The sequence below is a fragment of the Rattus norvegicus genome, chromosome X (genome assembly GCF_021556685.1).
Source record: "Rattus norvegicus strain SHRSP/BbbUtx chromosome X, alternate assembly SHRSP_T2T, whole genome shotgun sequence".
Taxonomy (NCBI): Eukaryota; Metazoa; Chordata; class Mammalia; order Rodentia; family Muridae; genus Rattus; species Rattus norvegicus.
In genome coordinates, this window is record NC_141554.1 from 84,744,112 (window position 1) to 84,767,833 (window position 23,722).

Sequence of the window (23,722 nt, forward strand, 5' to 3'; positions counted from 1 at the left end):
CAGAATAACACACATGGTATGCACTCATTGATAAGTGGCTATCAGCCCAAATGCTTGAATTACCCTAGATGCCTAGAACAAATGAAACTCAAGACGGATGATCAAAATGTGAATGCTTCACTCCTTCTTTAAATGAGGAAAAAGAATACCCTTGGCAGGGAATAGAGAGGCAAAGATTAAAACAGAGACTGAAGGAACACCCATTCAGAGCCTGCCCCTCATGTGGCCCATACATATACAGCCACCCAATTAGACAAGATGGATGAAGCAAAGAAGTGCAGGCCGACAGGAGCCGGATGTAGATCGCTCCTGAGAGACACAGCCAGAATACAGCAAATACAGAGGCGAATGCCAGCAGCAAACCACTGAACTGAGAACAGGACCCCCGTTGAAGGAATCAGAGAAAGAACTGGAAGAGCTTGAAGGGGCTCGAGACCCCAAAAGTACAAGAATGCCAAGCAACCAGAGCTTCCAGGGACTAAGCCACTACCTAAAGACTATACATGGACTGACCCTGCACTCTGACCCCATAGGTAGCAATGAATATCCTAGTAAGAGCACCAGTGGAAGGGGAAGCCCTGGGTCCTGCTAAGACTGAACCCCCAGTGAACTAGACTGGTGGGGGGAGGGCGGCAATGGGGGGAGGGTGGGGAGGGGAACACCCATAAAGAAGGGGAGGGGGGAGGGGGATGTTTGCCCGGAAACCGGGAAAGGGAATAACACTCGAAATGTATATAAGAAATACTCAAGTTAATAAAAAAAAAAAAAAAGAATATGACAGGAAAGTCATTTGTTGCGTTAAACCAAAGATTACTTACTGCTCTTTTCCTAGAACACCCTGTAATCCAAGGCACAGAAAGGTTTCCTGAAATCTGTGAAAACAACAAATGAAATCTTAGTATGTATTAACATTGCCTATAATGTTGATCAACACTAAATCAAAACATTGCATATGATGTGGAGAAAAAGAGATCTGTATTTAAAACACAGTGCAAATCGAAGGCATTCATTCCTTACATACTTAAAGGGCCTTCCCTTGTAGAAAAAAATAATTAGAAATGATATAGAATCTTCCAGAAATTAAAACAAAAATACTTGTTGGGTTCTGTAAGGTATATGAAAGTGTGTAAAAAATAGTTATTCTTAAAAATTCAGTGCTCTATGGATTAAAAGAAAAGAATGTTTTAAAAAATCATATCATCACAAAATAAGGGATGACACTATAAATGAAGTCCATTAGTAGTATTTACTTTGAACACTAAGTACTTACTAATATAAATATTATTACAGGTACCTTCTTAATATGGATTAAGATATATTGATATATTAGGAAATAAGTAATCTTAGAGATGCAGTACAAATTCAGAAGAACTGTTTTTCTAAATTTTCTCCTCATTAGATAACCATATTAATATACCTTCCATCTTTTATCACAAAGTGATAAACACAGATTTTAAAACCACTGATTTGAAGGATGATTATGTTGTATAAACAATACATAACTGTAAAAGGTAGAAAGGTGAAATTTTAAGCTATATAATCTATACATAAAGGTTCTCTACATAAAGAGTACATGCAGTAAAATCTTTTCTTTTTAAGTTCCAGTCCAGTGTTTAGTGTTGATAATGAAGTTCTGCAGTGTTGCAGACATGAACAGACAGATGCATCTTCCATAGTATACAAGTAGTTCATATCCCAGCAAATATTTTCTAATAGTGTCTCCAAATTGTGAGGGATTTTTAACATTTACAAATAGAAGAGAGTAATGATTAGAGTTAAGAATATACTTACTTCAGTTATTGGTATATTGGACATATAAACTTGACTTAACATAAGTAAAATTATTTTATTAACATAAAATATTTTCACTAAATGTATAATAAAATAGTGATTAGCTGAATGCAGAAGGTCATAGCAGAGTACGAATAATTATTTTTTATTTTAGAAATAAATAGGACAAACCAAGTGAAATAATCACATCATATGCTCCGTACAAAAAGAGATATTCAATTATTTTGAATTATCACTTCACATATTCCTACTAGTGAGAATAGCTGAAGAGTAGCTATGCAGAACCTCTAGAAAACAAGTATGGTACAGCAAAGAATTATGGATAAAACAGAATCCTCAAACATCAACTACTAAAATGTTGGATGATACTAAAATTTTCTATTCAATTAACATCTACTAAAATATATTCTTTAATTCCTTATATTTCTAGCACAATCCAAAGAAAAAATAGCCAGGATAGCCAGATTATATAAAAATAAATTTGACTAATACTACAAATAAACATTCCTCCGACTTTCAGGAGTCTTTTTTTGGTACAAGATTCAAAGACAGGATTCTCATGTACTAGAACCCATAAAACATAGTACTCAAATGAAATGGACAGTTAGTTTAATTTTACACATAAAAACATGATTTAAAAAATTATGAAATAAATCTACAAGGTGGATCTCACAAACATTTCATAACTTACACAGACAAATGGGTGCTCTGTATTTCAAACTAGAAAATTTATGATATTATAAACTCATTACAATAATGTTGTCATTGTTGAAAGCATTTGGGAAACTTAGAAATGTCAGTTCACACCTCATCCAGAGGTTCTGTCTCATTACTCACACACCTTTTATTGTAACTAAAAAATACAGCCTAGATTAAACATTCATAGTATTCACTAAATGTGTCACAGAATAAATTTTTTTCTAAAATCAAATTTTAGTGATGATTTGTCATCAGTAAAAGCATTTAAAAGAATCCCACAGGTTCTTAAAACAATTGTAAAAGACTTCAAAAACTTTTTGACAAATTGAACATTATTAAAATAAGTAGATATAACTTTTCAAGGTATCTAATTCAAATTCTGTTCAAATGTCTATCAGGTATCTCTCCTATATGAGATGCCATTTTAGCCGTTCCAGGAAATAAAAAGATAGGTAAAACCTAATTTCCTGGAGGGCAAGAACTATGATTTGAAAGGAAGAGATAAGACAGGTACATGAAAGATTTTAATACAAAGACAACTATAATAAGATGTCCAATAAATAAAGTAATAGGAGTTCAAAGTATGGCAAAATTACACCCACTTGTGGATTGATATCTCAGCTGAATCTTAAAAAGTGAGTAGAATTTTGATAGAAATAAAAAAGAGACATTCCAAGAAAAAAAGAATAGTATCACTGCTGTGGCATGAAAGCACAGCGATATCTGAGGAATTATCAGTTCATCCAGCACTGCTATGGTAGGCTGAAGTCATTTTGCGGAGGTGAGGAATGCTGTGTACACTTCTATATAATCCTGTGGAAAATATGAAGTTTCTGTGGTATACCTGTTATGTGACAGAACTTTAATTTTATATATTAGAAAGTTTATTATGACTGTCCATGTATAAGAAGTACAGAGATAATTCTATATGAATTTTGTACAAGAAGTAATCCAGGCTAGAAAGTAAGATAGGGGAAGTAGGACCACAGATATATATATATATATATATATATATATATATATATATATATATATATATATAGAGAGAGAGAGAGAGAGAGAGAGAGAGAGAGAGAGAGAGAGACAGACCTTATATAAAAGACAGAAAAATAATTGGATGCTTGAGAGATGACAATGACCTTTTAAAATGACCATCATAAAGCTACTTCCTAGACAGATCAGCCTATTTAATTCAACCAAGGATTACAAGTTTAAGACAAGGAAATGCCTTTTGTTTGAAATCTGTCTTATGGCTAAAAAATAGTTGTATTTTTAAAAAATAACACAATTGCTTAAATGTAAATTAGAACTACATTGTTTATATTGTTGAACATAGTGAATCCAAATGTAACACGTTTCATGTAAAATTATGCTTATGCTTGAAGCTGATGATATATATCAATATATTAATTATACATTATACACTTATTACTTTTGATGGGTGTATATTCAGAAGCCATGCATATAGTTAATTTTTATGGATTACTTATAGGATTAAATTTAAAATTTGTTTCCTTTTAAATAATTTAGATCCTATAAAAGGTCATACAGGAATCACATGTCAAAAGCATTAACTTGATTCTAAAAGTAATTTAGTTATTCTGTTAGTGTTTTGTCAACTTGACCCGGGCTAGTCATCTGAAAAGAAGACAGTTCAACTGAGAAATTGTCTCCAAAAGATTAGCCTGTGTGCAAGACTATGGGGTATTTTCTTGATTGATTGTTGGTATGGGAAGACCCAGATCACTATGGGTGATGCCACTCTTGGGCAGGTCGTTCGAAGTTCTATAAGAAAGTAAACCTTGGAGAGCAAGTCAGTAAGCAAGTTACTTTTGCCATAAGACACAGAGTTGAACCAGTCATTTTCTGTAAGTTTCTGCTTCAGTTCCTGCCTCCACTCCAGCTTCCAGCTTGTATTCCTGGCCCAAATTCCCTCAATGATGGATTAGGATGTAGAAGTCTAAACCAAGTAAACCTTTCCTTCTCCAAGTTGCTTTGGTCTTAGTGTTTTATGATGGGGTATTACTGTGACAGACCTGACCATGTCTTTCTTAGGAAGACTGTGACGTGTTTTGTGACACTGGGCTAGAAAAGCCATTGATTACTCAGAGCTTAATGAGCTGTTTTGTGGTAACTTAAGAGATAATGCCAAAAAACATGCAAGGAATGGAGGCCTGGCTTGTTAAGGTTTAAAGTGAAGCTTTGAGAACTCATCAAAGACTCTATCCAGGCTGCTCAAGTAATATACTGAAATAAAATACATGGGTCAGCTGGGAGTAAAAATCAGTTATGATTAATAAGAAACTAGCACCACTACAATGAAACTTTTGCCCTCCTGGGACAATCAAGCTGCTGGCTTGGGGCTGAAAGATCAACTATGATTAATTAATAAAAGCCCAGCACCATTGAGGCAAAATCTTCATGGAAGTGTACTCTCAGGTTCAGTATATGGAAGCTGTGGTCTAGAGGGGGACAAGGTTGTATCTCGTGTTGGTAGCCAAACTTAGAAATGTGTAAGAATCTCTCACATGGTACTGGACTTGAAGACATGAAGGAGTCCCCAAATCCACTGAACTTTGGCACTATGAAAGTCTAGGAAAGGCCACTGGTGAAGGTAAATCTTCTGTTGTAGTAGAAACCAAAGGATTGAAGAGCTTATAGGAAAAGGCTGAGGATTGCCACCAAGTAATAGGTTTGGAGTGCCTGAAGAAAGTCTGGGAGTTTGTCAAGATGCAGCATGTGGAGACTCTAGCATTTTGGAGATGCCAGTACCATGGGATGACCGGCAAGGGCAGAAATAGCTGTACAATGGAGCCAACATGAGCCTATGAAATGAGCTATGTGTGTTGTGGATGGCAGAGACAAACAAGTGGAGTTGACCAGGTTCTGTGGAGTCCAGAAGATCATGAGAGAATTCTAGCTGTGGGACATTCAGTCACAGGATTTGCTATACACTGCTGGATATCAGTTTTGCTTTGCTTTGACTGTGACTATACATTTGTTCTTCCTTCTTGGAGCAATAAAGCATTTAGACTGTTTTCTTATTTTATGGGACTCTATAGTTATGAGACCTTGAATATTTTTGCAACTTTAAAATTTTGAAGAGACTGAGTTTTTTTTTTCCTTTTTTTTTTTTTTATTAACTTGAGTATTTCTTATATACATTTCGAGAGTTATTCCCTTTCCCGGTATCCGGGCAAACATCCCCCTCCCCCCTCCCCTTCCTTATGGGTGTTCCCCTCCCAACCCTCCCCCCATTGCCGCCCTCTCCCCACCAGTCTAGTTCACTGGGGGTTCAGTCTTAGCAGGACCCAGGGCTTCCCCTTCCACTGGTGCTCTTACTAGGATGCATATCCTAGTAAGAGTTTTTAAAGAGAATTTGGCTTTTAAATTGTTGAAGTTTTTCAAAACTATGGAACTTTAAAAGTTAGTCTATGTTTTATATTGTAATATTAATAGTAACATGACATTTGGGAGACAAACAAGAAAGAAAATCTCATGGTTTAATAGTGATGTGTTTTTGTGTCAAGTTGACAAAGGGTCAATTGTGTTAATTTTGTCAACTTGACAGAAGCTAGACTCATCTGAGAAAAGAGAACCTCAAATGAGAAAATGCCTCCATAAGGTTTGTGTGTAGGCAAGCGGGTAGGACATTTTCTTGACTAATTTTTGGTGTAGGAGAGTGTAACCCATTGTGGGTAATGCCAACAATGGAGCAGATAGTTCTAGAGTATTAAGAAAGCAAACTGAACAAGCCAAGAGAAGCAAGCCAGTAAGCAGTATCCTTCATGATCAATGCTTCAGTTTCTGCATCTAGGTTATGGCTGGAGCTCCTGTCCTGACTTTCCTTAGTGATAGACTATGATACAGAAGTGTAAGCCAAATAACATCTCTCTTCCCCAAGGTGCTCTGTGTCATGATCTTTATCACAGCAATAGGTAGCTAACCATGACATCTATAAAGAATTCAATACACATGATAGATATCCTCTTTTTAAAATTTCAAACCACTGAAGCTACAAACTGAAATATGTTTTATTTTACCTGAGTTAGGAAAATTGAATTTTTATTAATTAGCTTTTCATTAAATCTGATTTGATTAACTGAAACAATTAGGCAATAACTGTCAACATGAGAAATTCATAAATCAATGTTTTAGCTTTCCCTCAATTGTTCTGGTATTAGATGAGCACCAATGCCTGCCAATCATAATGCTTAAATGCCAGAGTTCCCTGGTTTTTATTTATTTATTTATTTTTAGGTTATGAGGTGTATAACATGAGACTATTGCTGGGCATGTGATAGGAAGTCAATAAATACTTTCTAAATAAATTGAATTAATTATAGCCTTCACTGTTCACTTGTTATGAGTTTCTGAAACTCTACAAAGAGCTAAGCATGGCAATATGCAAAAGAGTCGTTTATAGAGTAAGAACATGGGGACAGGAGAGGAAATTTCTTCTGCTTGAAAAGGTTTTACTTTTAAAAATATTTTACATATGTTTTAAATCACCTCACAAAGTAAAAGATTAACAGGTTCCATGAGGCATTTTAGACATATTTCATTTTTCTTGATTGCTAGCCGGCCCACTCCTTCCTCATCCCCTTTCCCCTTGTCTTAGTATAGGCTTTCACTCCAGTATTCTACCCTTCATTTTATTCTATTATCTCCTCACTCCCTTCCTTAAAGACCCACTTTTTCCAGACTCATGAGGTCCTTTGTAACTTCCTAGTTCATCCAACACTTGTGCCCGCCTCTATACACATATTTAACAGTTAGAGGCTAGGAAACACTAATGAGAAAGAACATTAGGTATTTGTCGTTTTGAGTGTGAGTTGCTTGGAAACAAAGAAACAATATTGCAATGCACATTATCAATTTTTTTTCTGCTCTTCCCCCTATCCAATCTCTATCAGGGCTCTGAGAAGTAGATTGGCTTTACAAATTATTTTTTTAATATATCATCTTTAAATAAGCAACAACATGCTTTAAATATAGAAATCCTTTCTCCATTAAGAGATAATAGAATGATGCTTAGGAACATTTATGAGCCTACCAAAATTCTTGCAATTCACAACCAAGATGCTATGTTGGATTTATTCCTACCTAATTTTAGTGGTTAAATTTTATGAAAATAAATAACAAGAACTTGGAATTCTATGATGGGTAAATGAAATCAGAAAAGGTCCTCAGATATAACATAAAAAACTCATTATATTCCCAATTCTTGAAATACTGACTGTAAAATATTGCAACATTATAAGTAAAATAATATAAACTTTATTGGGACAAATTTTTTTCTGATTCAAAGGCATGTGGCAGTATACAATTAAAAATCTGAAACTAAAACCTCCAGAATACTTTATTATCTAATTTGGCTCATGTAAAAAGACATTCGAGAAAATATAAATGCTCATTACTAATTTCAGAAACTATACCTGTCAAATGATAGCACTAAGTTTTCAATACCATTTTATAAATGAAATGCAGTAATTTTATAACATGGCCACACATCAGAGCTCCAGGAAGCAATGGAACATTCATTTTTTTGTTAGTAAACTACCATCTTTTGAAGGACTGCACTAGTGTTTTTACCGTATCTCTACTTTGCATACAACTCTTCAGTGAAGCAAAATATGGGGTTGTCGTTTTACTATGTTTTGTTTTAAGCACCATGGCCGCTTGTTGCACTAAACTTATGTGCTCTACTGTAGTAACTATAATTTGAAAATAAATGGCAGATGGAAGATAGCAAAATAAGAGCTAGGAAGCTCCAGAAATTTGTTCTTCTAAGACAATATTAAATAAACAACTGACGGGTTGGAGGTCAGAGCACATAACTAGAACTTTGAATTTGAGGCAGGAGGATTACAAAACCGAGGCAAGCTTATATAGGCAGTTCCAAGACAGCATTATATTGGGTCCCTATGTCAAAACAACATGAAAAACAAGTAGCGAAGGACTAAACCAGCATTGTGGCAGCTCTGAAAACCTTTCAAAACCTACAGCAACTAAGAAAATGCCACGGTGAAAGTGGTTGTAAAATGTATGGTATTTTTATTGACCATTTCTAGAACTGTTTTTTAGTGTGACATGACATGAAAGCAGTTTTGGCCCAATCCCTAGTCTCTTCTGTGAACAAGACACAAACTTAATTTGATGGAATTTTTGATTACTGTAATGTGTCTGCAGATATCTGAAGGTCTCTTTGTCTATGAATTGGAAGTTCAGATTTACAAAACTAGGACACATGAGCACTCAGGTTGGAAGGATGTAAAACTCTGAAGGAGGGTGCTGAAGTGCAGATGAGGAGAAAGACACTAGTGACTGAGGAAAGAACGCATAACTACTGTCTCTTCAGAAAGAATGGACACAGGCAACCTCAAACGGTAGGAGGTGGGGGGACCCTCTAGAAAGCACCAGAGACCTGGAAGGTGAGAGACTCTCAGGACTCAACGGGGGGTGGGGGGTGTCCTAGATGAAATGCCCTAAAGTCAGGCGTGGAAACTTTTAGAGCCCACCTCCAGCAGAAAGACAGGGCATCAAGTGAGGAATGGGGTTGCTATCCCACAGTCAAAATCTCTGACCCATAATTGTTCCTGTCTGAAAGAACTGCAGAGACAAAAATGGAGAAGAGGCTGAGCTAAAGGAGGTCTAGTGACAGGCCCAAATTGAGATCCAGCTCAAGGGGAGACTCCAAGACCTGACACTATTAGTGATGCTGTGCTTACAGCCAGGAGTCTAGCATGGCTGTCCTCTGAGAGCCCCAACAAGCAGCTGAAAGAGTTTAAACCCAACCAATGAACAGAAGCTGCTGATCCCTGTGGTTGAATTAGGGAAAACTTGGAAGAAGTTGCGGAGGAGGGCGACCCCTATAGGAAGAGCAGCAGTCTCAACTAACCTGGATCCTTGAGATCTCTGAGACACTGAACCACCAACCAGGCACCATACACCAAGTGGGTGATATGAGGCCCCCAACACATATACAGCAGAGGACTGCTGGGTCTGAGTTCAGTCAGAGAGGATGAACCTAACCCTCAAGAGACTGGAGGCCCCAGGGAGTTTAGAGGTCTGGTGGGGAGGGGGGAGTATGGGATGAGGAACAGTCAAAGGGTGGAGTGGGAGGGGAATAAAATCTGAACTAAAAAAAGATTGAATACTTTTTAAAAGAAAAAATAGACAAGAATGAGACTCAGACAAGTTAAAATATTTTAACCCAGCCTTTAAAACAGAGGGACTGGTAAATATACATAAGGGTGCGGTGAAAACCCAGGAAAGGACTAAAAGACCTGAAAATGCATGCTCAGCTGACCAGTGAATGTCTGCAGGTAGCCAAATTACTAAACTTGGTAATTTTTTTTCTCTTCCCAAATTATCAATGAAAAAGTAAAAGCCTTAGTATATGCGAAGAAACAGGACACTAGCGTCTAGTCAGAGAATAAATAAAAAGGAAATCTAACAAAATATTCCAATGGAACCTGCATGCCTTTATTTTTTGGGGGAGGGGGGTAAAGAATAAATAGAGAAATTGACTTTCAATAAGAAGTTACTACTAATCAGATAATAAGATTCTCAGATATTAATAAGAAGTAACTACAGGTGTTAGAAAGGGTACTTTGAGTACTACATCATTGTTTTTAAATTTTCTTTCCCCTATCCTTACTGTCTTTATTATTTTTGTTTTGAGACAGGGACTCACTATGTAGCCCAGGCTGGCCTGGAATTTGTTATGTAAATTAGGATGACCAGGAGCTTTTAGTGACTACTGATATATACCACTGTAGTCAGACATTGCTTTCCATTTTGAATCATGAAAGTGTACAAAGAACTGGGAGGAAACGATGTGTTAAACTCTGAACACCCTGGAAGCATCTTTCCTTCAGTGTTGTGGTCCAACAGGTATGGATGTCTAGCCAGTAGCAGGGAAACATAGCAAATATCTACATCTTATTATTCAAATTCTCAAAATCCATATTTGTTTTTGTTGTTGGTTTCTTCCTTTTAAGGAGAAGACCTTAAGGAAGGTTCAGAGGTAGACTTATAGTTCACAGTTAGAGAGATTATTTGAGGAGGCTGGAGAGATGGCTCAGGGTTAAGAGCACTAACTGCTCTACCAGAAGTCCTGAGTTCAATTGCCAATAACCACATGGTGGCTCACAACCATCTGTAATGGGATCTGATGCCCTCTTCTGGTTTATCTGAAGACAGCAACAGTGCGCGCTCTCTCCCTTAGCTCTCCCTCCCTCCCCTCTCTCCTTCCCCCATCCTCCCTCTCTCTCTCTCTCTCTCTCTCTCTCTCTCTCTCTCTCTCTCTCTCTCTCTCTCATATATATATATATATATATAGTTATTGATATAGATAGATAGATATAAATATATAGATGTGTAATAAATCTTTTAAAAACGAGATTATTTGAAACATACCCAAACAATTGATTATGTAAAACAGTAAAGAAATACATAGTTTGGTTCCGAGTCTAATGTTTCTTAAAAGTCTTACTCTAGGTATATCTTTTCCCAATAAGCACTATGCAAAAAGATTATTTGATTAAAGCGCAATTTAGCATGTTAATCAGGTGTCTACTAAAGGAGTTGGCTAAACCATGAAAGCTCTAAGTTCCCAGCCATTAATATCTAGAGTACTGATTCATTTGCCTACCCATGTATCCAAGGAAGGCAATTGGGTACATAACCAATATAATCTTATTTTAGATGTGGAAACTTCTATGCTTCCTATAAAGTACGATATCTTGAATAATTTTTATGTCAGACAGATTTTATTAAATGTCTGTATTCCTTTTATTTTTTAGAAGTCCTTGTCATTTTAAAACTTGATAAAGCACACCATTCTTCAAGGTGTTGGCCACAATCCAACATTTTCAAATAAAAGCCTCAAATTACTTCAAAATATAAGTTGTGACCTAGGCTGTAATATAACTGTACACAACTATCATTTTTAATACAAGCACACCTATAAAAATCTTTATAAAATAAATTTATACCTTACCTGGTAATTGTTTTGGTTTTGTGATAACCTCAGTTGGTTTGTTGATACAAAATGTGGAGAAAAATTACTCCGTGATGGATTAGTATTGCTGTACATAGTACTTGATGCTGTATGCAATGAGGTCCGTGGTGTCAAATGGTAGTCTCTAGTTTGATACAGTACATTGTCTGACACATCTCTAATATTCACCATTTGTGAATTTGACAGGTTTCTTCCTGGTCCAGGCAAAGTTGTACTTTGGTTCTCAGCTCGAAGGGAACTGCCACTTTCATAAAACCTTGAGTAGCTTGTTATCTGTGCTCCCATTGATGCTAGCTCTTCCTCTCTGGCATATTCATCCTCTGCATCTCCAGTCTCCATTGCAATGGACAAACAAGTTCCTTCTGCTGAGCCTGGCTTCTGTGTGGTATTTCCTCCCAGAATTCTCTGAGGGTAATCACTGACGGCCAATGAAAACACTTCACGAATTTCCAAGTTTTGTGTTCTACAGCAAGGGTCTCTACTGGTTGGCTTTTGCCCACATAAGTTATGTGATGCCAGAGCTGCATGTTCAGGTTTATATGACCTTTGGATCCCAACTGGTTCAATTTTGCAAGGTCTCTGGCACACAGATGGCTTTTGAGGTACTGTCATTTCAGAAGCTTGCACCGGAGAACTTGCGTAGCTTTTCTTTGTGTGATTGTACACTGAGTTTCCAGCATTTAGTACACTTGTCTGTCTTGACAAAATAATTGTCTTTTCCCCTAGGAGCACAGAAGCATTTTTACAGTGTGCTACTTGTCTTTGAACAGGAATGTGCAATTGAAATTCAGTGTCATTTTTACTGGCTGCCTTCTGAATAGGAATTTTCTGTGCTTCTGTAATTTGTGTATTTGTATGCTTTGTAGTGCCTTGCTTACTTGATGAGCCTGCCGGACTGTATATGCCAGTTACAATGACATCATTATTGGCAGAAGTCCAAGAAGATTGCTGGCTGGAAGGGCGGGCAATATTAACCACATTTCTGACTGTAATGTCCGGAGCTGCCAATGAGGTACCAGACACAGTTCCTGCTGTTCCTGACTCACAGCTTTTACTACTCATTTTTCTTCGCTTATTGCCAACCCACGTCTGAAAGGAAAAAAAAAAAGGCAATATGAAAAAAGTTAACAACAAGCATAGAGAAAACCACTTCTAAATGATAAATTGTATTCTTATCGTAGAAACAAAGCCTACGCACAGGCAAAAGGAGAAGATCCAATAAAAAACAAAGTAAGCAAAGTATAAGCCCAAACATGATTAAAGACTAGCAGCCTGAGAGCATTAGTAAGAACACATTACTACTCTCTGCCATAAGATCCGTCCAATTACTATGAACTGAGAATTGCAAAAAGGTTTAAGAAATCTGAAATTGTTTTTATCGTTTGACCCATTATATAATAGTCTAGGAATATATCTTAAAATACAATTATAGTTTGACCAGCTCTAAGTCTCTACATTTACCCCTGCTCACAGCAAACAGGAGCTTCTCTAACCAAAAATGATGGGAACACTAATCTGAGTATAAACATTGTCATTTAGACAGCAATTTGATGAAGACATAGTATCCATTTTGCAAAATAACAGCAGTAGCTTCCCCAGCCACAGGACTTTGACTTCCAGTAGTAGAGTCCTTCCTGTATGACAGGACTCATATCTGATCAAAGTAGTTGGATATCCACTTAGCCGACTTAAGCACACCCCGTATTCCCCAATCTATAAGCAGATAGTAACAGCCATGGGGAGGACTTCCCATACCTGCGGATCTACAGGCAATTAATAGCTTCTAGGATAAGGAAAACACATTTTTTTCTTTAGTGATATAGCTTCTAGTAATGGCCCATGCTCCTGTAAGTGATTCTTTACCTAGCACCCTGAAAACAGCCCCAATGAAACTTATAGTCATCAAAAAACATAAGAGAGAGAGAGAGAGAGAGAGAGAGAGAGAGAGAGAGAGAGAGAGAGAGAGTGTTAGAGGGACACGCAGAAAGAAAAGTGGAAAGAGCAAGGGGATCAGGAATGGGAGGTGAACAGGGGAGAGTAACAAGAGGTGAGGATAAAATAAAACATAGACATAGATAAAAAGGCCATGCTGAAATCCATTAGTATACACATTTACTATAGGCTAAGAACTATTGACATGTAGGCACAGATATAGATAAGGTTTGTAACTTATATTTACTACACACTTATAATATCAAAAAATAAATGTACACTAAAGGGTAGCTCTTTAATTCAGTAGAAAATGCTCACTGGATTATTGACCAAACATGCACATATAATTGTCAGGCTTAATGACTTCTATTGTATATATATAAACATAGTTTATTTCATACTACTATTTATATTATTTTCTAAAGCATTCATTATTGATATATACCTTATTTTGCATACATTTTCATGTTGGTAGTCCTTCTCATGCAATACTAGAAGAGAAATAGCCAAAAATCTGTATTTTCTAAGTGCCTTCCAACATTCCAAACTTTTATTTATCTCAAACCTCCAGTTTGAATCTCCTGTAGTTTTTACTAATCTGAGAACTAATAAAAGATAAATATCTTGATTGGACTTTTGTGGTTAGTATATTATTTTGATAGTCCATATCATGCATTATATTATATATATATATATACTTATATATATATATATGGATATTTACCTTTTTAAAATGATTTGTAAGAGCAATTTTCTCTAAAGACAGTAACTTGATTATACAATGCCTTTGTTTTGCTTTGTTGTTAATTTATGGTAGTCATTTACCTGTTTTGCACTTTTCTCTACTTAAAAAGTTTCACACAATGAATATGTATTACCTTTATAAACATAAAAAAGTTATGGATAAAAGTAATATAATAGGTTGGCATTTAGGACTTAATTATAAAATACATTCTTCTATATAAGTAATTTATAATAATTACCTTAGTGTAATTTCCCTGAATCATGTTTCTTCTTAAAATACACAATAAAAACATTGCAGTCCAAATGTGATTATGCAACTTTATATTCAAAAGTGTATACCATATGATAAACTACTAAAACACTCTAATCTCTAAAGAATTAAACAAAATAAATGAGTAAATGAAATTCTTAAATAAACTAGTCTCACACACAAGTGATGTAAGGTTTAGATTTGCAAATTTTTAATGATGTGCTTTAGAAAACCTTATAAATTACCTAATGTTCAGTGTTTATACAATGTATAGACGCAATATTAATGTTGCTGTAATACTGTCTGCACTAGATTCTGCAATGACTATTCTGTATATATTATAGCTATTTTACTAGGCGCTACTTTTTAAATCATGTAAGTGAAGAAACTGAAGTCCAAAAATAATAGCTTTGGGAAAAATATCTTGTCAGCAAGTAGCAATGATTCCAGGTGAATTCTTCTTGATCTCAAATGTATTCTTCTTCAATTACTCCACATAAAGTGACTAGAACTTCCTGAACTAGTTATCCATCATCAATCTTACTTTCATGATATTTTCAATAAAGAAAGGGTTCCAGAAACTATAATGTTCCCCTTTGCTTCATATGGCATAGTGGGAATTGTAAACTCATACTGACTTTCTTCAACAGGACAAGCAGGATCTACAAGCAGCGTCTGAAATATTTTTTGGGTAAACATAATTTCCCAAAAGGTGAATTTCATAAACATGAATATCTAAAATATGTTTTCATATTTTCAATTTAAAACTGCATAAGAATGATGTGTTCTTACATTACAAAATATATATCACCAAACTTAAAAAATATTAAGGAAAAGCACAGTGAATTGGTAAAATTTGAATCCAGGAATTATTTATCATACCTAGAGGACATCTCTGAACCATATGTCTTACTTTTTGTAATTTTATTGTTTACATATATAGCTGTATATTATAAATAATAGCATGTTAGTTTGATATATTATATGCACATCAAAGTAAAATACAATAAAATACCATGTGTATCTGAAATTCAGATACCCAGTAACCCAGAAACCTTATTTGTCTGGAACACTGTCAACATAGATGTCACAAGATCAATCGGTATTGCTCATTAACACAGTGATTACTAACTTGTAGCCCACGTTCTCTAATTTTACATGTATTTTGAATAAATACAGTACTATACTATCCCACAAATTAAAAAATTAGAAGTGGAACCAGTAGTAATAGATTGCCTGATGATGGGGCTCCCGGATAATAACACACTATTCAATGCTTATTGAAAAGGAGGTGGTGGGAGGACACAGACTCAGTCTCTGAGCAACCACTAAAGGTGTGTATATGTGTGTGTGGACAAGAAAATAGAGGTAGTTGTTAAAGAGTTCCCACTCCCTGGACTCCAGTTAATAGTTTTTTTCTTTTTCCCACAAACCCATTTACTGGCATTTACATTTGCATTTCTTTTTATTCATTTCCAATCCATTAAAATGATTTAGGATCCTTGGTAGTGTGAAAGGCAGAAAAGTAAGTGGGACAGAAGAGAATACTAGCAGACTGGCAGAAACGGAACAGTGGCTCAAGAAGGAAGTCTAGAAGAGGTAGAATAGACTTGATAATTCCTTTGTGTCAATGGGAAAACTGAAGTAGCAAATGATTTTTAAATAGCTACAATAACAAATTTCCAGGTTATACTTGGAAAATTAGAACTTAGTAGCAACATGATTTCTGGAAGTTTGGAAGTCCTTGAAGAGAAGCGTCTAGAACTATCCTGCCTCAATTTGAGTAGTAACATAATTCAGGACCACAGTATAGTAGCTCTCCCTTGACTTGTGGAACCTGGAGATTATAAAGTTATTTTTGAACTGCTACAGCAGACCATACACTCAGAGGGACTTTTATCAAGAGGATTAAAAATGAACAGACTAGAAAAGGAGAATTCTAATGATTAAGACGAAGGAGGAAGAATAAAAGGACAACGATGAAACGGGCTCAGATTTAGAAGAAGAAATAAAGATTCGTATATTAAAGAGAAAAGGAAATGAGGATAAAGATGATGGTAACTATGTTAAAGAGGAAAAGATGGTCTTTGGGGAGAGGAAAGGAGACACAGAAGATAATGGAGAAGGAAAAAGATGACCAAACTAGTCTAAGATCACATTTGCTAGTATTCTTGGGTGTGCAAAACAGTGATCATGTCTTGCTTCTTCATATATGAGAGATGAACTGTTAGGAGTGATACTTGTAGCTAGCTATTCAATAACTCCCATTGTGAAATTCTAACAGTGCTTTAAGAATGAGTAAAAGTGAACAGAAGGATTTTCTTTCTTAGTCGGTTGTGCAGAAGTTGGGATGTGTATACATACAAATATACACTATAATATATAATATATATTATATATATAATACTGACTTAAATCAAATTTCTGTGACATACAATTTTTAAAATCTGTGCCAAAAATGTGTTTTCAAAGAAAATCTTGTTTTCATACTCAGACTTTGTACCGTCAGTCATTTGTGTGAGAGCAGCTCATTACTGTATGGGTCCTGCTCCTGCAACATGCAAGTGTGACATAGTACCTGTACAAAAGACCTGGCCACTCTATTCCCTCTTCCTGTAGCTGGACCTTTCACTGACTTCCTAACACTTACTAATTTATGAAACTGTTTTTCTCAGTGCAGTTTTGTTCCGTATGTCCATTGGATTACAAACTTTATTTAAAAATACAAAACAAAAAGGAATCTAAATTTTATGGTTCATAAGGTTTTTTTTCCGGAGCTGAGGACCGAACCCAGGGCCTTGCGTTTGCTGGGCAAGCACTCTACCACTGAGCTAAATCCCCAGCCCCGGTTCATAATGTTTTATGCAAGAAGCTCTGCTTATTAATTACTTTGTTGGCTAAAAATGTGAAACCATATTAGTAGGATAAAGAAAAAGCACCATTAGCCCATTTCAAAGGCCAAACCATTGACCAATGTAAATAAGATTTCCAAGTCAAAGTTTTCAGCTGGTTTCCCAAATGATTTTTATAGCAGCCCTGTGAAGTGTTATGTTTCTAAGTAGACTCTTTAATTATCCTTCTTACAGTTTTAGAACATTAATAGATATAAGATTTAAGGGGTATACAGTAGGCAGCTGGACGAATAGTTGAAAGCAAACAAAGTTTAGATTTATTTTTAATACATCACTATATGGCTAAAGCTACTATAAGGCTAGTATATGGCTAGTAAAGAAAATACCATGAGGAGAGACGTATATCTCACTTGTCATGTTGGCTCCATGTTCAAGGCAATTGTGTTTTTAAATCTTGGAAAGTTTTTTTCTGTTGATTTACAAATTTGTAAATTTCCTTTATACAAGACCTCTAGCACAGGCAAGCCTATGTAGCCAAGGATAATATTAAAGTTGTGATTCACCTGCCTTTGCCTTTTTACAGGGATTTACCACATCACCCAACTTATGTGGTACTGAAGACAGAGCCCAGGGCTTCTTACATACTAGGCAAGTAGTCTATCAACTGAGCTATATTCCTAGCCAAATTATTAAAAGAATCAGTATATTAATTGCTCTTATGCATCTGAGATATAGGACTATTATTGTTTATTATTTTAGATGTGTAATTTATATTTCTTTTATGGCAGGGTGTCATATAACCAGACTGTCCTTGAATTTATTATTTGGCATAGGATGAGGACAAATTTCTAAATACCATGTTTCCATATTCCATCTGTTAAGGTCATAGGTGTATATCACTATGCCTTGCTGCTCAAATTGCTGTTTTAAAATTAAAATTATTAGTACAGAGAGTAAACATGTTTCACAGTTGATTGAAATAAAATACTTGGGTTAAATTTTGTGGAAGCATTATAATCTCAGAAGGGAAAATTTCATCTAAGCAGTAAGGTTCATATTTTAGTTCTGAAGAACTCTCACTGTACACTTGTTTTTGAGACAGGCTGTCATACAGGCCAGGATGGCCTCAACATGTTCTATACCCAAAGGCAACCTTGATTTCCAGAGTCCTACCTGCACTTCTCTCCCAAGTGCTAGGATTACAGGTGTGCCTCCAACCACACCTGACTTTTTGAGTGTTTATTTTAAAAGTATGATATATAAAGAATTATAGGCAACTGATTAAACCTGGAAGCAGGAAAGGTGGTCTTCCCCAAGGAAGAACACACAAATTGATTGTCCAATGCTAGAATTCTAGAAACATACATAGAAGTAAAATGATACAAAATGAAGAGGTTATAGTCAGGAATATATATGTATATACATAATTATATGCATGCAAAAAGAAGCCATGAATATGAATGAGAATGGGCAGACCTATATGGGAGGATGTGGAGGGAGGAAAAAGAAGAAATGTGACTATATTACTGTATATTAACATTTTAATTAATCATCTTACTAATACAATCTAATTTACAGCTGTTTGGTTTATAAACACTTAGAATATCCAAAAAAAAAAAGAAAGAAAAGAAAGGAAAAGAAAAGAAAAGAAAAGAAAAAACCCTTAAAGACTTGTTTATTTTGTGGAGGGTATTTTTCTGCAGGTTTCGTATTTTATAAAACTTTGGGATTCATTTTTAATGCTTTTGTATGGCAATACCTGTTTTCTTAAATCCTCAACGTTAATAATTTTATACAGCTTCTTTTTTAACATCGGGTTGTGTCATGCGGACAGGTTGATCTTGAACTTGTAAGGACTCTTCTACCTTTGCCTCCTCTGTGCTGCAGTTCTTCGTGTGTACCACCACACCCACCTCAGCAGTGCACTTGAATAAGCCATAGAGTGTTAAAAAAAACTACAACACTCTTAACCCAGAAAGGGAAATCATCAAAACAATGTAATGAAATTCATTATGTATAATTGACATATGCTAATTAGCTCTTAATAAGAAATCACTGAACAACAAAAAACTAAGAGTACAATTATTTTCCAAGTTTCCTATCAAAGAAAAGCACAAAAATATATATTTAAGAAATACTTGTACCTCAAATGTTGTAAATAGAGAAATGCGTTTGAAGGCTACAAAAATTAAACCTTACCAAAGCTGCTCAGATATAAGATCTAAAATTTAACAATGCTTATCAGATATAAATGTCCACCCCTTGTAAATGCCTCGTTCATCAAAAGGAAAAGGAAAAGCATGTCAGACAAGCTGGGATAATGAGAATCAAAAGGTGATGATCTAGCAAGCAGACTATACATAGGAAAAAGGAAAGGCAAATGTTTGAATTGCCAATATTTGGAGGTTGTAAAATTCTCTTTTAGTTCTCTTATACATTTACTACCTTTAAATTTCTTTTTTCAGTACAGATATAATTAAGATTATCGGCATTTTATAAGTATTACCAGGATTTAATGGCAGAACATTTTTTCTTCACTTTTGAGAAGTTAGCACACAAAAGAATGGGTTTCGTCACAGCATTTTCATAGTTTCGTGTTCTAATTTACTTAACCTTTACATCTCAGTGTTCTCTCGTCCATTTACTTCATAGTGATTACTTTTACTTGGATGTTTTATTCAGCCTTTTAAGTCATTTTACGTACAGAGTAAGTACTAATACAATAGACTTAAATTTTTCAGAAAAATCAGTAACTTTATATTGAAAATAGTACAGATCTCTCTGAAGTAGGACACAAAGAGCAAAAGATGGGGAAATTGTAGATTTAAAAATGTATAAACTGGGGGTTGGGGATTTGGCTCAGAGGTAGAGCGCTTGCCTAGCAACTGCAAGGCCCTGGGTTCAGTCCCCAGCTCCGAAAAAAAAGAAAAGAAAAAAATGTATAAATTGCTCTGCTGAGCCTTTGTCTGAGTGGAAGAAGAGTGAATATTATGTTGGGATATAATTTGAAATAATGACTTTGTAAACCAATGATGAATGAAGAAAACTGCTTTACACAAGTCCTTATATCTATATAATATTATAGTCACAATCCTACATTCTAAGCATTGAGATCTGTTACTATCATTGTTTTAGATTTTCACTCCATGAGCAGTAAAAATATTTAATTTCTATATTCAAATACAATGGTATTAGTTATGAGGGGAAGAATTCAGTAATAAATTTGAAATATAAAAGGTGGTCCACATTTCAACTGTCTGGGAAGGTGATTTACTTCAAATTAATGATGACACAAAGGGGGTAAAGTCCAAGAATATATCACTTGGAAAACATTTATTTGTATACAGTGCAATCTCATCAACTTGAAATACTTTATTATTTTTAATGTAAATGGTGCATTTAGAGCTACTAAAAGGACATATTTGTAGTTTTTATAGAAGTGTGAATCTGGGAGCTGGAGAGATGGTTCAGTGGTTAAGAAATGTGAATCTGATAGTTGATCTTAAACAATAAGAATACTTTCCCCCATAATTCATGGCATAATTTACTAGTTGAAAGTGAATAAATTCTTAAGTTCTTAAGAAATAATTTAGAAATGGCTCGATCTAAATATCTTTTCTCTAGTGTCTTTGAAGGTACAATTGTACAGCAAAATAAACTTGAAAAACATATAGCCCTCTTTTCCCAAAATTAGCCTAGTGAATGTCCTGGACAGGTAAGTTGTTAATCTTGAATCAGTGGGGTTCCACACCAAAACGATTTGTAGAATGTTTAAATAAGCATGAAAGAACCAACGCATCCAAGAAAATCAGTCATTAGTTCTATTAAATTTATCACTTGCCTCTTCTCTATTACCTCATTGCTATTCAGGAATGTGGAACAGATCTGATTTTTTCTTTTACACAGAATAAGAACAGTTGCAATAATTTCCTCCTTTGGGATTCCCCGTCTCATACTTACTAACCATTAAATCCATACATTTTACTTAGAAAGCAAATATATCTGTAAAACCAAAATGTACTTTCCTGAAAAGGGAAACTTCAAATCCTAAATGTCTGAGGAAAACTTCTAAATACAACAAAAAAGCTAGGTAATTGTAATTGCTTCAGAAAATCTGTTTTCCTAATCATGGTGGAGGTCTTGTGCAGATTAACTGAGTTTCAATAAAGAATATGATCAACAATCCATAACTAATATTACTGGTATTTATTAAAGATTAATATAAGAGATATCTCCACACTGCGAGGGTTTTAGTGTCTTTAAGATATTTATAAAAATAAATAGGTGGGTTTCTCTATCAAAATAGTATTTTTACATCAGGGAAATGAAGCTGTGATAAAGTTAGTACTTCATACCCTGAATTGTTTTTTCTTATAGTAAGCAAATATCGTTTGTAATAAAAAGCTATAAATTCAAGTGCAAGGCCTCAATACTTACCCTGACTACACTGAAGTCCAGCTTAGCCTCCTGTGCACACTGTAATATGAGCTGAAAGCAATTTTTACTTTGATTTGTCATTCCATTTTCATAATAACGCTGTAAAATCCTTTGTTGCTCTACAGTAAATACAGAACGTAGATTCATCTAAAAATAAAAGAAGATACTCTGAAAATTGGAATTAAAACTTGATAGGTGTAGATTTCGAACACTTTTGGTTTCTGATACAATTTTAGTGTTTCTAAGCGGCACAATTTATGTAAATAAATTGACCCTCAGTAGTGGGCAGTAATTTGTATTCTAAAGGGAGATAGCTTCCCCCTGAAAAATATATACAAACATTTAATTTGCTTGGAAAAGCACAAATTTTAAAGACAGAAACATAGAAAACGAAAAAGAAAAGAGAAAAGAGTCAATCTCTTATCTGGTTTGTGTCAGTACATGGGGAAAAATGGTTTTCACGGAAATAAATATTTATGGCTGGTAAAGCCAGAGATGGTGTTAGCCATCCGCAGTCAATTATCAACAGGGACACTCGCTGTTCTTTGTCAAGAAAAGCCTCTGGCATATGTCTTAACAGTCAGAAGCTGTGCTCGGAAACAAAAGGGACTTTTTTTTTTCTCCCCCCATTCTGCGATAAAAGAAATTTTATCATATATTAAAAAATCTCTCTTTTTAATATTTGTTTGTTTTGATTTTGCTCTTGAGATGGGTTCTCATGTAGTACAGGCTGGCCTCCAACTCCTACCTTCCTGCCTCTACCAAATGTTGGGTTTACAAGAGTTCACAAACACGCTCAGCTCAATTGAACTTTTAACTAATAACTATAGTTCCTAAATGGAAATTCAAAATGAGTGTAACTTACTAAAACCATGTCCTTTTAAATTATTTTGACACCATCAAAATTAGACAACGTAAGTTTACTTTTCCTGACAATGGGTGAGATTCTTAATACAAAGGGCTAAGAATTTTGCATGTCTCACAAGAAAATGGCTGGTCAAACGCTACTTTTAAAGGATGAATTATAATAGTGCATATTTTAAAGTAACATTTTTAATTTGATTAAGGAAACTTTGGATTTCTGTTAAAAATTTGTCACATGGAAAGAATTTCTTGAGGAAGTCATGCCTTAAAAATTAGAAAACTGCCACAACAAAAATGCCACCAGTCAAATGAAACATTTTCCCTAGTATACAGTATATCGAAACAATCAAAATCATTAATATGGAAATATAATTTCCCCCTACCCTCAATACTTACAATAATAAATCCATCCAATAAAAATTAATAAATCATAACATGTAACCATACGCTACCGTATGTTATTCGTTTTTTTTTTTATTTTTTTAAACTTTGTTCCTTGCTCACACAAACCCTTCTCTATTTGTTAAGAGATTTGACTAAAGAAAATTAAATGTAAGAGAGGCCACGGGAGAAATGAATGTAGAGTTTCTTTTCTGAACATCCAGGAATAAAGACCTCCATTAACTTTCTGAGAGTTCTGAAGGATGTTCAGTAATGTGGATGTCAACTTGACCAAACACTCAAGGATGATTGCACCAGTAGGTAGGGGCAGTATCCATTAAATCAATTTGTACTATGATGGGTTCCAACTCTCAGAGTTTACCCTAAATGGTTCAACCACAATCAGGAGAAGACCCAGAAGATGGAAGTCAAATACCTGAAATACCTCATCTGATTTAGAAGCAAGGTACCGTGGAATAGATTCTGAGGGTGGCAAATTCAAATTATGAATGCATAATTAGGAAAAAAATCACCCTGATCCTTTCCTGCATCTACAGTAAAATCCTACACTGCAGGACGCAGTAGATATCCAAGTGTGAGCATACCTTCCTTGAAATATAGGATAAACTATTTTCCTATTGGCTGACTACAATCATTACACTTACCATATAAAGAACAGCTGAACTTCTCCACTGATAACCAATATGCAAATGCAAGTGACTGAACATCAAAAACATATAGAAA

General features: G+C 35.1%; 1 protein-coding gene across 5 annotated transcripts in view; it reads right to left on the minus strand.

Moving 5' to 3' along the window:
- Positions 1 to 23,722, minus strand: part of Hdx (highly divergent homeobox) — a 147,984-nt gene that overhangs the window by 93,753 nt on the left and 30,509 nt on the right. For 3 of the 5 annotated variants that reach the window (XM_087600226.1, NM_001395571.1, XM_087600227.1), the window contains 3 exon segments: positions 21,734 to 21,880; positions 11,498 to 12,607; positions 819 to 872 (listed from right to left, as the gene is read on the minus strand). In XM_087600226.1, the coding sequence (XP_087456352.1) occupies positions 819 to 872; positions 11,498 to 12,607; positions 21,734 to 21,880 (1,311 nt within the window). 5 annotated transcript variants of the gene reach the window in all.